This window comes from Beta vulgaris, chromosome 9 (assembly GCF_026745355.1).
Source record: "Beta vulgaris subsp. vulgaris cultivar EL10 chromosome 9, EL10.2, whole genome shotgun sequence".
Classification (NCBI taxonomy): Eukaryota; Viridiplantae; Streptophyta; class Magnoliopsida; order Caryophyllales; family Amaranthaceae; genus Beta; species Beta vulgaris.
Genome location: NC_079210.1, coordinates 476797 through 491691, shown reverse-complemented (window position 1 = coordinate 491691; position 14895 = coordinate 476797). Strand labels below are relative to the sequence as shown.

The window sequence follows — 14895 nt, the reverse complement described above, 5'->3', positions numbered from 1 at the left end:
TTTTAAAAAAAACATTTCATTTTGTGTCAATGCCACACGATATTGACTTAAGTGTGTGCCAATTTGGCAATATTGAGATGGCCTACTAGAGGTTTTCCCCTTATCGTTTCCATTTCCATGGTCTGCTAGTAATCTTTCCTTTATCGTCTCCATTTCAAAGCATGTCCGTCTCTAGCTATGGGGTTATTTTTTGGAATTATATATCCCCGAACTAGCTAGCTAAAACAATTTTCTTTTGCAACTAATGTTGCCATGATTGGAAGGATAGGGCACATAAATAAAATTACCTAAATATCCTCCCTCTCTATTGTTTGGTATGGTAATAAACAGTTTGTCATACAACATTATTTTACAGAAGACCATTTTTTCTCCTTAATCAGTGAGAAATAACTCTAAAGATTTCAAAAGATCGATGTAAACTAAAAACATATTTTGTACTGAAGAAACCACACTTGATTCCTACGAGGATACAAATAGGCTATTTATAGTACATGATTTTTGGTTGTTTGTGAAATGCATGTGATAAGTTTTGCCGCTTGTAAACAGAAGCAGTTTTCCATTTGAGTTGTTCTGATAACTTGAACTTTGTAACTATTCCTTTGCTGATAACTTTAATTTTTGGATTTTGCTTAAATGGAGCCTTGGATTCATGTGACCTCATGTGGAGTGATATATTTTTGCATGCTCGTGGCTTTTTTTGTATATTTTGGAGAATGATCCATTTGTCTTCTTGTGATATTGTCCTTTTGTGCCTTTGGGTGGTATCTGGTGGACTCGTGTCTGCCACGCAGCTTAATGTACATCAAATGTTCTCCAATGAACATGTGAAACTAATGTACATCAATTGTTCTCCAATGAATATCGAGATCTCGACGATTCTCCTTTGTTAACCTTTATCTTTATGTTTCTTAGTTTGTTTATTGCAAATATTTATTTGTTCATTGTGGTTTCTTTGTCTGTTCATTAAGTTGAGTTGTTATTCATCAGATATTTCCTCGTATTTTCATCTTTTTTTTCTTGTTGGTCATTGCTGATTTAGATGTTCATTGAGTCTCATGTGTTGTTTTTTTGTTCTCTTGTTAAGTTTGTTCATTGCGGAGATTATTTTCTTCATTGTGTTAAATGGTGCACACCATGTATATGATAAACTTGTGTCTACCATCTCATTCACGTTATTCACGACATATGCACGAGGTAACTTGGCACTTATATGTGGGCAGTGGGGCTAAACGTAAACTTCACGTCCATTAATTTTCAAACACGGCAACAAAACAAGAAGACAATTAGACATTGAAGATAGGCCGTTGTCAAAACGTTTAAGGCCAACCTCGTCATCACTTTGAGTGGGGCTACGGGCTGCTAACAGCAAATCGAAAATAATTCAACCAAATATCTTTGTGATTTGAGATATAAATATAAAAATTGTTATTAAGACTTTTAAAGTTTTCAGTCGAATCTGGTTTATTATCAAATTAAAGTGGAAGAGACTTTTAAAGAGTTGGGCACAAGAGCACTATATATCTAACAATTATAGTTGTCTTATCACTAACTCAAATTAATTACATAAGTTACATGATAATGAAGGTCTAAACATCATCATGTACACTCAAATATAATGATTAAGGCTTTCGCACGGGGCGAGAAACTTAAGTACCCTTTTTGTTACACTAACTGAAATAAGTACCCCTTTCAGGTGTTTAGAGGTTAATTAATGTTATAGACTTGAAGCTACTCTAATTTTACAATGTACAAGCTACCCTTTTTAAGTGCCCTTTTTGCCAAAAAAAAAGAGAGGATATTTTATGTAACATGTTATTTAAGTCCTCAACCCTAGCTCTGAAATTCTACTTTTGAAACTCTCGGTTCATATAATAATAAGAATTCACAAAGTTCAGGTCCTTATTGAATACGAGGAGTGATAAACTACCGTTAATTTCTAGTCCTTCTGCCCACTAACAATTAAAAAAATGTTACCAAGTAATATTTAGTTTAGTGGTTTGGTTTGTTGTCTGTTGAGGTTGTGGGATTAAATCTCTTTAAAGGTACTTTGGGAGTGGAGATTTTCCCTTATTACCATTCCCCCTTACTCCCAACAGGCCTTGCCCGCAAACCCGGGCCATTCTGATCAGGACGTCTTCTACCTACCTTAAAAAAAATTAAAAAATATTATAAAATTAAATTTTATAATTAAAAAAGGTTAATTTGGTAATTATTATCACAATGAAAAGACGTTTCATATACATTCGTTATCTAAAAAACTCGATATGGCACAAGTTTGTTTTTAAAGAACACTACTAGATAACAAGGACACTATCTTACAAACATGTGACAATATTCATTAATTCGTAGCTATTCATTACATGGACCATGGTACTGGTTTGCGGGTCACGCGGAAACTGATTCCTTTATCTGAGAGACAATCACCAAAATTGTGGCATATGTAGTCGCTTATTTAAACCCAACGATGGTGTTGGCTAAGGTATACTTTCACATCTAGCTTGTTAAAGATAATATCTCATTGATTTTCTTTCTTGTCGTCATATACTGCAGCTTGTAGCTTGTTGAGTTGGCACAAAGGTTTGTGTTAACCTTATAATTTTTGTTAAGGTTCTAAGAATTTCATCTTACACTGTTTTTTAGAAAGTAGAGAAAGTAATATCATAATCTTTAGCTTGCATTACTTCTATAATTTGAACTCCCATAAGATAAATCTTTTTAAATTTCAGCGTGGGCCAGTTCTCTATCAATTATAAGCATTTTACCCTATCTATCTCCTTCATTTCATTCCCTAGTCATTATAAGTTATAACCTTTTTAATATCTTGATAATATAATTATTTCTTTTAGATTCATTAAGTGTTCTCTAATATCTGATCTCAGTATCATCTTCAAGGTTTAATTCAGAAAGAAATTGATGAAAGGCATCAATAAACTAGCATGCATATGCCTAATTTACTGACCAATAATACACAGAATTCAAAATATTCCGGTCAAGATTAATATATGAATAGTGCAAAATCCGAAGTGTTGTAACAAGTCGACAGTAGAACTAGATCGTAGAAATATTTGATGGGTTGATATTAATTTTTTCGCTTCAAATAAACTATACAACGATTGCATTGAACATGATTCCAAATGTTATACGCAGATTGAAAATATGAAGGCGCGGTGGCTTGTGTTAGCAATATCAATAATATGGGTTGTTCTTCAAGGAGTAGTTTATGCAGCAGATGTAACTTTTGACCTTGAAACAGCTTCAAAGACAAAATATGGCACTTTTCTAAGCAATCTACGCAACATTGTGAAGGATTCAAAGCTAGTGTACGAAGGAATTCCAATGCTCCCTGCACCCATAAAACCAGCAAAATACCTTTTAGCCGAGCTAAAAGCTAAAAAAGCCGGTACTGACATAACCATCACACTTGCTGTTAGTAAAAATGACTTATATGTAGTGGCTTTTACTGATCAAGTAGCAGGTAAATTACGAGCTCATTACTTTCCTGATATTAGTCTTGCTACTGCAAAGGCCATTTTTCCTACAGCAACGCAGTACATACAAATAGGTTACACTAGTAATTATGTATCAATTGAAGGTGCTGCTGGTTCTAATAGAGTGAACTTTCAGTTGGGATTTGTGAAACTTAAAGAATATATGCTGAATGTCTATGGGAAAAATGTTCAGGACTCAGATTATAGGAGAAGTGAAGCAAGGTTCCTTTCGCCGCGATTCAAATGGTTGCTGAGGCAGCGCGATTCAAGTATGTTGAGAGCAAAGCAATCAATAATGTTGTACCAGATTATAAGGTGCCTAGTTTAGAGAACAATTGGAGTAAAATTTCTGAAGGTATACGAAAAGCAGTTAAGAAGGTCATCAGTCCACCAATTGAATTAGTGAATGCTTCGAATGGGAAATGGACTGTGAATCAAGTGAGTGATATTAAACCTGACATGGGAATCCTAAGCTATGTACCTTAATTACTTGTGCTGTTACTTCTTTTCAAGTGATGTTATGTACGTGTGTAATCTTGTGATGAGGATATATTGGGATTTCTACAACCCAATTATCCCCTAATAATAGAGTTTCATTGTATTATTATGGAAGATGTCAAGTAAATAAAAGCACAGCTTTCTATGGCTATCAGGCCATATGCATGTTTGGTAACATTAGCTGAATTATAGCCTAATTGATAACTTACCTGAAATTAAAGAATGTGATGTAGCTAAAACTAACAAGTTGCTAAAATGAATGAAGTTGTCAATTGCATGAGTGGTTTTGGTCTGATATTTGGAAAGTAGTATTGGATGATAAAATTAAATTGTGTCTTTACGTGATAAATATTGAAATGCATGTGCGTCTAAAGATTACGCAGGAAAAAAAATCCAGTAGATAAAAATAAACCACCAATAAAGGGAAAAAAACAAGATGAGGGTGATTCTTGGATGTTGATGGAAGACGGACAGATCAGATAGCTTATATTATGGGAATTGGGGATAAAAGATCTCCGACATTAATTTTATGAGATTTATTTACAACAACCTCATGAGAATAATGAGATTATGATAGTAATTACGAATGGACTCATCAGGGGCGGACCTATTAAGGGTCCTGGGTGGCACGTGCCCCACCAAAAAAAATCGGATTCTTTTTACTTTTAAAGGTCAAATAGATTTTTACAATAGGTTAAAATTAAAACGCGCGTAGAAAATAACATATAATGCAACTTGGTCCAGTGGTTCTCTTAGTAACATATTGCTGCCCCCAGGTTCGACTTCCTGTACTTGCTGCATTGTCTGCTTTTTTTTTTTTTCTTCTTTCGACATTATTCAAATATATTAATTATGACCAATATTTATTTACAAATGCTTCAAAATAAATTTTACTATTTTATTTTATTTTTTATTTCTATTTACATTAAATAAATTTATATCAGCTCCTTATAAAGTTTAGTAACAAATTGAAATAAAAGTTGCATCTGTTGATGAATGTGAAAGTCAATATGTTAAATATACTAAAAATGGAGATAGTATTGAATACTTAATATTATTTATTAAGGTTGTGAAAATTAAAGTGTTGCATTGTTTTAAAATATGATATAATGATTTTTCTTTTGTAATTTAATGCCCCACCAAATTCGAAATCCTGGATCCGGCCCTGGAACTCATCATTTCTGCTACATATTGGTAAGGCTTTCACGACTCGTAAGTCTGAAAAATAAATAAAAAATACAAATTCTCGTATAATGTAATAGTAAATCAAGGTCGATCCTTACAAAGAGAAGATTGTTCTATTAAAAAGTAACATGCGTAGTAAAACTAAACAAGAGGATATTGTATGATAGTTGGTGAAGCTAAATTAAGTAATTACACTAATATAACATATATATAAGGCTAAGTACTCTCACTAGCATGAACTTTTGACCTCATCGATCAACCAGTACTGGTTACAAATACCCCTCTCTCAAGGCATTATTGCTTCTCTAATATGCAACCAAAGTGAATGGAAACATGGCTAGAGTTCAACATAAGCTAACCCTAGATAATAAACTACTCGTTTATATTATAAGAAATAATAGATCAATTAATAGAAGTTATAAAACACATAATGATAACTAAATAGAAAAGAGGGTATCAAAGGTTCAACTCAGCAAAAAGTTTAAATTGGTGGTTGAAGTCCCATAAATAATTTATACTCTATCATGCCCCCTCACGGGATAACACATTAGGCTTGAAGTGTGATATATCACAGACCTTCCTCATACCTAGTGTTAAATATCCCATTTAAAAGAAAGGATGGATGAGATTTGAACTTGTAACCATCATGTCAATCTGATTCTAATATCATGTTAAAGGATCAACTCAACCAAAAGCCTAACCTGATGGTTGAAGTCCCTTGAATAGTTTCATATTCCATGAGAGGTAACAAACATAAAAATAATGCATAAATTGATAATGGTTGATGAATTTTTGAAGAACTAATGATGGATCTAGGTGTTTCCCTATTAAAAAAAAATAAAGTAAAACAATACTTAAATTGAATATTATTGTAGATGTATGCATAATGAGCAAATATTATATAGTATTTGCTCATTATGCATACATCTACAATAATATATTCCATCACAAGGGCCACATACATATGAACTATACAACACTTCATCAGCTAAAACTCGAGGAGTTTCGTTTACTAACAACTCGTACAATTGAAGTTCAGCATGGGTAACATAATGTTGAACAAGGATACAACCCCGCCAATCATCATTGTTGTTATAGTAGTTTTTCAGATGTTCTGATATGAAATTAGGACTTGAAATTATAGCATACCATGATTTGCAAACACTCTTGTATTGTAACAGATCTTTCACTGACAGCCATGACAGAATCTCAATAATCAGATTTTCAGGCAAATGATCCAACTTGTTGATTGCAATTAACATTGACCTCTCTTTTTCATTTCTAATTCTGAAAAATACCCAAAAACAAAATCAGCTATTCTATAGAAATTACAATCACATACTAATATGTAAGAAGCAAACCCCACATAATCTTTGATTTAAAACAAAAAGCCCACAAATATAAATCCAGAAAAAAGAAGAAAATCAAAGTAGAAATTCAAATTCCCACAAAAAGTATTGAAAGTTCTGACCTTCGTTTCAACAATTGGGTGAAAAAACTGTCGTTATATGCCCAAGTGAAACGTTGCAAGGAGAGAGCCATTGCTGCAAAACAAACAAAATAAAACAACACTAAGGCTCCGTTTGATAGGGCGTAAAACGTTTTCCCGGAAAACTGTTTTCCTCTATTTTCAGTTTTACATTGTTTGGTTGGCAAAAGAGTGTAAAACCATTTTCCCTTGGGGTAAAATTACTCTCCCAAGGATGGAAAACTATTTTCCTTTCAAAATGAAGGGAAAACTATTTTCCTTCTCTCTCTTGTACACTCCTCTCACTACCTCCTTACTTTCCCTTTCATTTTCCTTTCATTTCATCATTTTTTTTACATCGAACCAAACAACGGAAAACTAATTTTGGAATTGTGTTTTCCATTGTAAATTGTTTTCCATGAAAATCATTTTACACTGAAAATATTTTACGCCCTACCAAATGGAGCCTAAGTAATATTCGATTACTTGGCAGCAGAGGATAGTGAATAAAATTTAAAATCAAAGTAAAAATTAAAATTAGAAATCAAAAGCAGAAAAATGAGTGAAAATAGTACGGTTCAAAGTTGAAGGAATAATCAAAGAATGTGCTTAAAAGTGACTAGTGTTTGTCTGTTTTTCAGTTTTTAGATTAAGAGGTGGTTTTCACAAGATCCCATTCCTATATATATGTTGTAAATTCGTTACTTTACTTGTATACTTTTAAAGGTTATTAACTAAGTTAACATATTTATAGGTTTTTCCTTCAAGTCTTGAGTCATACTCTATAGATGAAATAAACGAACTCAAAGACTTTTTTGCGCATCACTTTATACGGCTCGTTGAAGAAGAAAGGGCCAAGTAACTTCTTATGTTAGTGTTTGTAGTAGTTGTACATTATTGGTTAAATTGGTTGAGTATTGCAACATTGGTTGCTTGCTTGAGATGGTTTGAGATGTATTGAAACAGGTTTTGATATATATAACTTTTTCCCAATAATTTTTTGGGTTATCCAAATTACAAAGGAGATTCTGTCGAATTTTTCGCTTCAATTGTAATATAAATGTTTGTTTAGTTTTGAATCTTCGGATTTATTAAGGGACATTCCTTTATCCTGTTATCGTGCTCACCACACTTGAAACAACCGGAATTAGTAGCACTTTTCTTAAAGTTATAGTAGTGCTCTTAATCTTTTCTAGGATTGTTGTTTTTGTTCTTTTTGAGAAAATTTTTAAATCTCCTTGTAAGAAAATCAATATCATAATCACTATCACTATTTTCAATTAATTTCCAATTCAATTATCAAGGTTATACCTTTACTTTTTGGTTCATTAGTTTTAGAATCTAAGACAAGTTCATGAGTCATTAATGATCCAATAAGTTGTTCTAGTGAAAGTTTAGTCAAATTTTTAGCTTCTTGAATAGCGGTTATTTTTGGGAGCCATCGATTTGTTAAACTTCTTAACACCTTTCTCACTAAATCTTCAGAAAGATATGTTTTGCCTAGAGAATGTAATTCATTAGTGATTAGTGTAAATCTAGTGAACATATCTTTAATAGATTCGTCCTTATTCATAGTAAACAATTCATATTATTGGACAAGCAAATCTATTCTAGGTTGTTTTACCTCATTCGTACCTTCGTGGGCTAATTTCAGCGTGTCCCATATAACATTCCATTGTATAGTTCATATGTATGTGGCCCTTGTGATGGAATATATTATCTGTATCAGTACGACTCTAGTGATCGTGCCTTGTGGAATCCGGCCATCAATGAGTTCAAAACCTTACCTAAATTGATCTGTAAGGCCGATCTTCCGTCTAGTTTGACTTATGCAGCTAATGAAGTTTATGGTTTCGGGTTAGATCCTATAACTAGAGACTATAAGGTGGTTGTTATTAAAGGTTATTGGAGTAACAATGATGAAGAAACTGATGTTAAGCATCCTTTATCGGTCCTTGTATACTCATTAAGTACTAATTCGTGGCGATATTGTGGAGATCTTGCTAAGGCTTATGATTTAGAAAGCAATAAATGTTACTTGAATGTGAATGGATGTTGTTACTGGTTTGGATCATTTGAGTATACTTCTGAAGTGATTGTTTTCTTTTGACATGTCTACTGATGAATTTAAAGACATTCATGTTCCTGATTATGCTCAGCCAAGTTCTAAGTGTTTAGGAATATATGATGATTGTCTTGCATTTTTATCACTTCATGAGAGTGAGAAAAATCTTGAAATATGGACTTGGAATGAGGGGTCTTGGACCAAAAAAGCAACTGTGGGACCGTTTCCTGATGTTAGGGGTCCTATTGGTCATTGGAAAGATAATAGACTCATATTACAATGTGAAGATGGTGAGCTAGTCGTCCTTGATCGAGGTTCGCAAGAAGTACGGGATCTTTCATTTCAGAATGAAAGGTGGTGTGGAGGAGTTTTTGCATACATGGAAAGTTTGGTTTCGATTAGAGATAAGACTGAGTCACGGCAGGCCGAGGAAGTTGAAGCATAAGATAACCAAGCTCAAGTCTTTCCTTATTTTCTCCACAAGCTTCCTAGTGTGTAAGTATCTGTGCTTTTAGTGGAATAACACCAGCCTATATGTTTGAGTGAGTAAAGGAATTTCTTGTCTTGTATGATCAGTGTTGCATTTTATGTTTTACATGCAGTTTGTTTGTCTATAATTATTCTCCTTCAACATGCATACTCTAACTCAATAATGTTAAATCTAAGTTGAAAGCTGAGACTCAGGGAGTAGTAATCAATAATTAATATCAGGATGTGTTTGGACATTTGGTTAGATGCAAAACATTTTTTTTATCGATAGTGGCTTTTTAGGAAAACCATTTGCCAAAAGAAAATTTGAATCTAGATTGTTATTCCATTGTATGGTAGCAAGGAAAGTATGCAAAATGAGTGAGCGCATAGTAAAGCTATAGCTAACCCTACTAAGAAAAGAGGCATCGGAAGTTCCACTAGTAGTTTTGTGTTTAATACACATTTTATAATTCTATTTAGTATTTTTTCCGATTCTAATATATGTAAGAAAATTTGGTGTAGTGTGCTCAACAATGGGGAGGAGATGAATGCCGCTATTTCGTGAATAAGATACATGTTTCTAATTGTCCGCTTTCTCTTTAAGTCAAATGATTTGAATGAGGTATATATATATATATATATATATATATATATATATATATATATATATATATATATATATATATATATATATATATATATATATAGGATCTGCTGAAAACCACTCTTAGGCTGAAAACTGAAAACAAAGTAACTTTTAAGCCCTTTAGGGTAACTTTTAACCCTTTTAGGGTAACTTTTGTCCGTTTTGGGGTAACTTTATTATATTAAGGATAGTTCTATGTATTTTAAGGGTAATTTTATTTATTATAAGAGTAACTATTACCACTTTTAAGGTAACTTTTTACCTTGAAATATATGTTAGTGAGAGGGGGTAATAAATAGCTTTAAAACAGCAACTAATCACAATACTTTGGCAACTAATAACAATACTTTGTATGAATTTCGCCAAATATATGTTAGTGAGAGGGGGTAACAAATAGCTTTAAAACAGCAACTAATCACAATACTTTGGCAACTAAATCACCTACAACTTCCCATTTTCATCACTCTCAGTTTGCATTCTTCGTTTTCTCTGTTTCCGAACTACGATTTTTTCTTCGTTGTAATTGTCTTCGCTTTCAGTTGTCGATCTTGCGGTCTTCGAACTATTGCTGTGCTGTGGTTGCCTTTCATTATCGATTAAAGAAGTTGCAATGAGGTAACTATAATATAACTTAGTTGTAATTCAGGCTTATTGTTTTTGCAGTTGACAAATAATTAGGGTTCCATACCGTTACAGTCGGTATTACTTCTGAATTGCGGCGAGCTGCCATTCCAACGCCACCAATCCCCGCAACTCCAACACAAACCCTACTCGCCACAATTCTCGACGCATTCGAAACAACAACATCCGCGAACAAAACTACAGCAAACTCGTCGGAACTCAGCGTTCCTTTCGCCGGAGAACTCTTTCGAAGTGATTGATACGCGCCGTCGACTTGCGCGCGTGAGGCGGTGAGGGACGCCACGTTTTGAGGATAGGGAGGAGAGAGAATTTCGGAGGGAGGTGTGGAGGCGGATGGAAGCGTCGGAGAGTTGGTAGGCGAAGATGTTGTTGTGGGAAGTTTGTTGAGTTAAGGATTGGAGATCGGAAAAGATGGTGTTGCAGGAAGAGGTGAAGTCTTTCACTGTAGAGAAAAGAGAAGGAGGAGAGAGAGAAGAGAGTAGAGAAGGAGCGACATTTCAATTGTTTACCTATAAGAATAGATCGCGTCCGTTAGATGTAATCCAATGGTTAGGATTGTCTGTTTTCAGTTTTTAGATTAAGAGGTGGTTTTCACAAGATCCCATTCCTATATATATATATATATATATGTTGTAAATTCGTTACTTTACTTGTATACTTTTAAAGGTTATTAACTAAGTTAACATATTTATAGGTTTTTCCTTCAAGTCTTGAGTCATACTCTATAGATGAAATAAACGAACTCAAAGACTTTTTTGCGCATCACTTTATACGGCTCGTTGAAGAAGAAAGGGCCAAGTAACTTCTTATGTTAGTGTTTGTAGTAGTTGTACATTATTGGTTAAATTGGTTGAGTATTGCAACATTGGTTGCTTGCTTGAGATGGTTTGAGATGTATTGAAACAGGTTTTGATATATATAACTTTTTCCCAATAATTTTTTGGGTTATCCAAATTACAAAGGAGATTCTGTCGAATTTTTCGCTTCAATTGTAATATAAATGTTTGTTTAGTTTTGAATCTTCGGATTTATTAAGGGACATTCCTTTATCCTGTTATCGTGCTCACCACACTTGAAACAACCGGAATTAGTAGCACTTTTCTTAAAGTTATAGTAGTGCTCTTAATCTTTTCTAGGATTGTTGTTTTTGTTCTTTTTGAGAAAATTTTTAAATCTCCTTGTAAGAAAATCAATATCATAATCACTATCACTATTTTCAATTAATTTCCAATTCAATTATCAAGGTTATACCTTTACTTTTTGGTTCATTAGTTTTAGAATCTAAGACAAGTTCATGAGTCATTAATGATCCAATAAGTTGTTCTAGTGAAAGTTTAGTCAAATTTTTAGCTTCTTGAATAGCGGTTATTTTTGGGAGCCATCGATTTGTTAAACTTCTTAACACCTTTCTCACTAAATCTTCAGAAAGATATGTTTTGCCTAGAGAATGTAATTCATTAGTGATTAGTGTAAATCTAGTGAACATATCTTTAATAGATTCGTCCTTATTCATAGTAAACAATTCATATTATTGGACAAGCAAATCTATTCTAGGTTGTTTTACCTCATTCGTACCTTCGTGGGCTAATTTCAGCGTGTCCCATATTTCTTTTGTTGTAGTACAAGCTGAGATCCTTGAGTATTCATTAGGTCCGATTCCATATTGGAGAATACTCATAGCTTTGAAAATTTTTTCGGCTTTTGCATAGTCAATTGAGTTGTAGTCATCTTCATCGTCTTTGTCGAGCATCTCTCCTTCAGCATCTTTGGTTTGGATAGGATTGGTCCTTTCCTTATGATTTTCCAGCATTCATAGTCCAATCCGTGAATTAGATCCTCATCCTAGCCTTCCACCATCCATAGTCTTTTCTATTGAAAACTGAACACTTGGAGTGTCTTTCTCAAGAGTCGTCTTGCATGTTCATGATTTCTATACTCTAGAGATTAATCTTATGAGAATAGTCTGCTCTGATACCACTTGTTGGAACACAATGTGATATTCAAGAAGAGGGTAGTTGAATTGAGTGACTAAATTTAATCATTTTCTGCAAAAACTCGGTTATGGCACTGTGCCCCTGTGCTATTCGCTCATAATTCTCCGATTCGTATTTTTGCGAAAACTAAAACGTAACAAAGTATGAAATTAAAGATCAAACACAAGATATAATGTGGTTCAATCTCACTTCTCAGATCTACATCCACACAAGCCAAACTCTTTTATTATTTGAATCCTAGAATATCAACCTCTTGATACAATAAGATTCCTTCACTACTAACCCTAATAGTGCTCCCCAACACGTAATTCTAAGTGTTGTCACTCTCTATAATAATGAAGTTACAGAAAGAAAAGATCCTCAAAAGCGTGCTTGCTTCTTATTCAAGCAAATTAGAGGACAATTACAAACTTCGAATAGTTACTCAATCTTACTAGGACTATGCTATACTCTGTGCTTTGTGAAATTGTTTTCAACTCTTGAAATCTCCGATTTTTATCTCTGAATACGTGAGTTATGAAACTAAGTTTCTATCCCTTATATAGTCTATGTTGTATACGAAAATCCTTCTCTAAGTGATGATAATCTTTCACTCCTAAGGATAAAACCTTTTCTTTTTAGAAAACAAATTTTATCCTTTTCATCTTTATCCTTATTTCTAAAAAGATAAGTTTTCATTAAATCAATGTTTATCCATAATCTTGATAACCAATTTGATTTCCTTTTCATCTCATATTCCTCATTTATTTCGAAATCCTTTTTATCAAAACAGTTTATAAAATCTTATTTTTATAAAACTATTTTATCTCAGTTTATTTTATTAAACCCGTTTTTTCGAAAACTCTTTAAATCCGGTTTTTATAAAATCTTTTTATAAATTGATTTTTCTTTATCAAATTTTTTTTCTAAATTCCGAATCACAATCTAAGGGGTCGCTTGGTTCACTACTTTTAGGTTTTAAGAAACGGCAATTACCGATTTCCTTTCTTCTTGTTTGGTTCAACCCCTCATCAATCCCTTACCATTACTTGATGGTAATGGATTCTCCCAATTTATTACCTTCCCTCCCCCTCAAGTAACAAAATCCATTACTTAAATTAATGGTTACCCTTTATTTTCATTCCTTGGCTTGAATCAAACACTCAATAAAGGTAACCATTTTTGTTGTCCATAACCGCCTTAATTGCCCAAAAATATGGTCGGTTCGAGCGTGTGTCGAAATATTATGTCCAAAACTCGCTATTTCGAGTTGGATCGGTTTGATGTTGATCACCTCTAACCCTAATTAGCAAGTTTGAGCTGGCTTTCGACTATCTCTTGTTGGGTCATTGACTCATTGTCCTTTATCTAATCCATTTTTGTGGCATGGAATGAAGCGAGTACTAAAAAATTAAAAATTGCATTAATGTAAACATAAGTCTTAATAAATATTAAAGTTAGTATATTATATCATTGGAAATTAGATTTCTATTGATTAATGTTTTTTTACAAAATTCGTGTTTTTTTACATAATTGTATTGTAAATAAATACTTAATACGTAAATCTTCATACTAAATAACTCATAAAAAATTTAATTTACAAAGAAAAAGCATTGCTCGAAAATTACCTTAATTTGTTAATGATTCTAAGTTTTTTTTAAAAAAAAACATTTCATTTTGTGTCAATGCCACACGATATTGACTTAAGTGTGTGCCAATTTGGCAATATTGAGAGGGCCTACTAGAGGTCTTCCCTTTATCGTTTCCATTTCCATGGCCTGCTAGTAAGCTTCCCTTTATCGTCTCCATTTCAAAGCATATCCGTCTCTAGCTATGGGGTTATTTTTGGGAATTATATATCCCCGAACTAGCTAGCTAAAACAATTTTCTTTTGCAACTAATGTTGCCATGATTGGAAGGATAGGGCACATAAATATATCCTCCCTCTCTATTGTTTGGTATGGTAATAAACAGTTTGTCATACAACATTATTTTGCAGAAGACCATTTTTTCTCCTTAAGCAGCGAGAAATAACTCTAAAGATTTCAAAAGATCGATGTAAACTAAAAACATATTGTGTACTGAAGAAAACACACTTGATTCCAACGAGGATACAAATAGGCTATTTATAGTACATGATTTTTGGTTGTTTGTGAAATGCATGTGATAAGTTTTGCCGCTTGTAAACAGAAGCAGTTTTCCATTTGAGTTGTTCTGATAACTTGAACTTTGTAACTATTCCTTTGCTGATAACTTTAATTTTTGGATTTTGCTTAAATGGAGCCTTGGATTCATGTGACCTCATGTGGAGTGATATATTTTGCATGCTCGTGGCTTTTTTTGTATATTTTGGAGAATGATCCATTTGTCTTCTTGTGATATTGTCCTTTTGTGCCTCTGGCCTCTGGGTGGTATCTGGTGGACTCGTGTCTGCCACGCAGCCCAAAAAACTATGACGC

At 33.3% G+C, this 14895-nt stretch overlaps 1 protein-coding gene and 2 pseudogenes across 1 annotated transcript; 2 read left to right on the top strand and 1 right to left on the bottom strand.

Moving 5' to 3' along the window:
• Positions 1-2328: 2328 nt before the first annotated feature.
• On the top strand, positions 2329-4151 carry LOC125493235 (protein synthesis inhibitor PD-S2-like; annotated as a pseudogene).
• Positions 4152-5983: 1832 nt separating this feature from the next.
• LOC104902527 (uncharacterized) lies at positions 5984-7245 on the bottom strand. Its single transcript, XM_048637382.2, has 4 exons — positions 7215-7245; positions 6643-6715; positions 6134-6458; positions 5984-5995 (listed from the first exon to the last, which is right to left on the bottom strand). Exons 2-4 carry the CDS (start codon positions 6711-6713, stop codon positions 5984-5986), a joined length of 408 nt encoding a protein of 135 aa, XP_048493339.1. The 5' UTR covers positions 6714-6715; positions 7215-7245.
• Positions 7246-8130: 885 nt separating this feature from the next.
• Positions 8131-9242, top strand: LOC125493853 (F-box protein CPR1-like; annotated as a pseudogene).
• The last annotated feature ends 5653 nt before the right edge of the window (positions 9243-14895 follow it).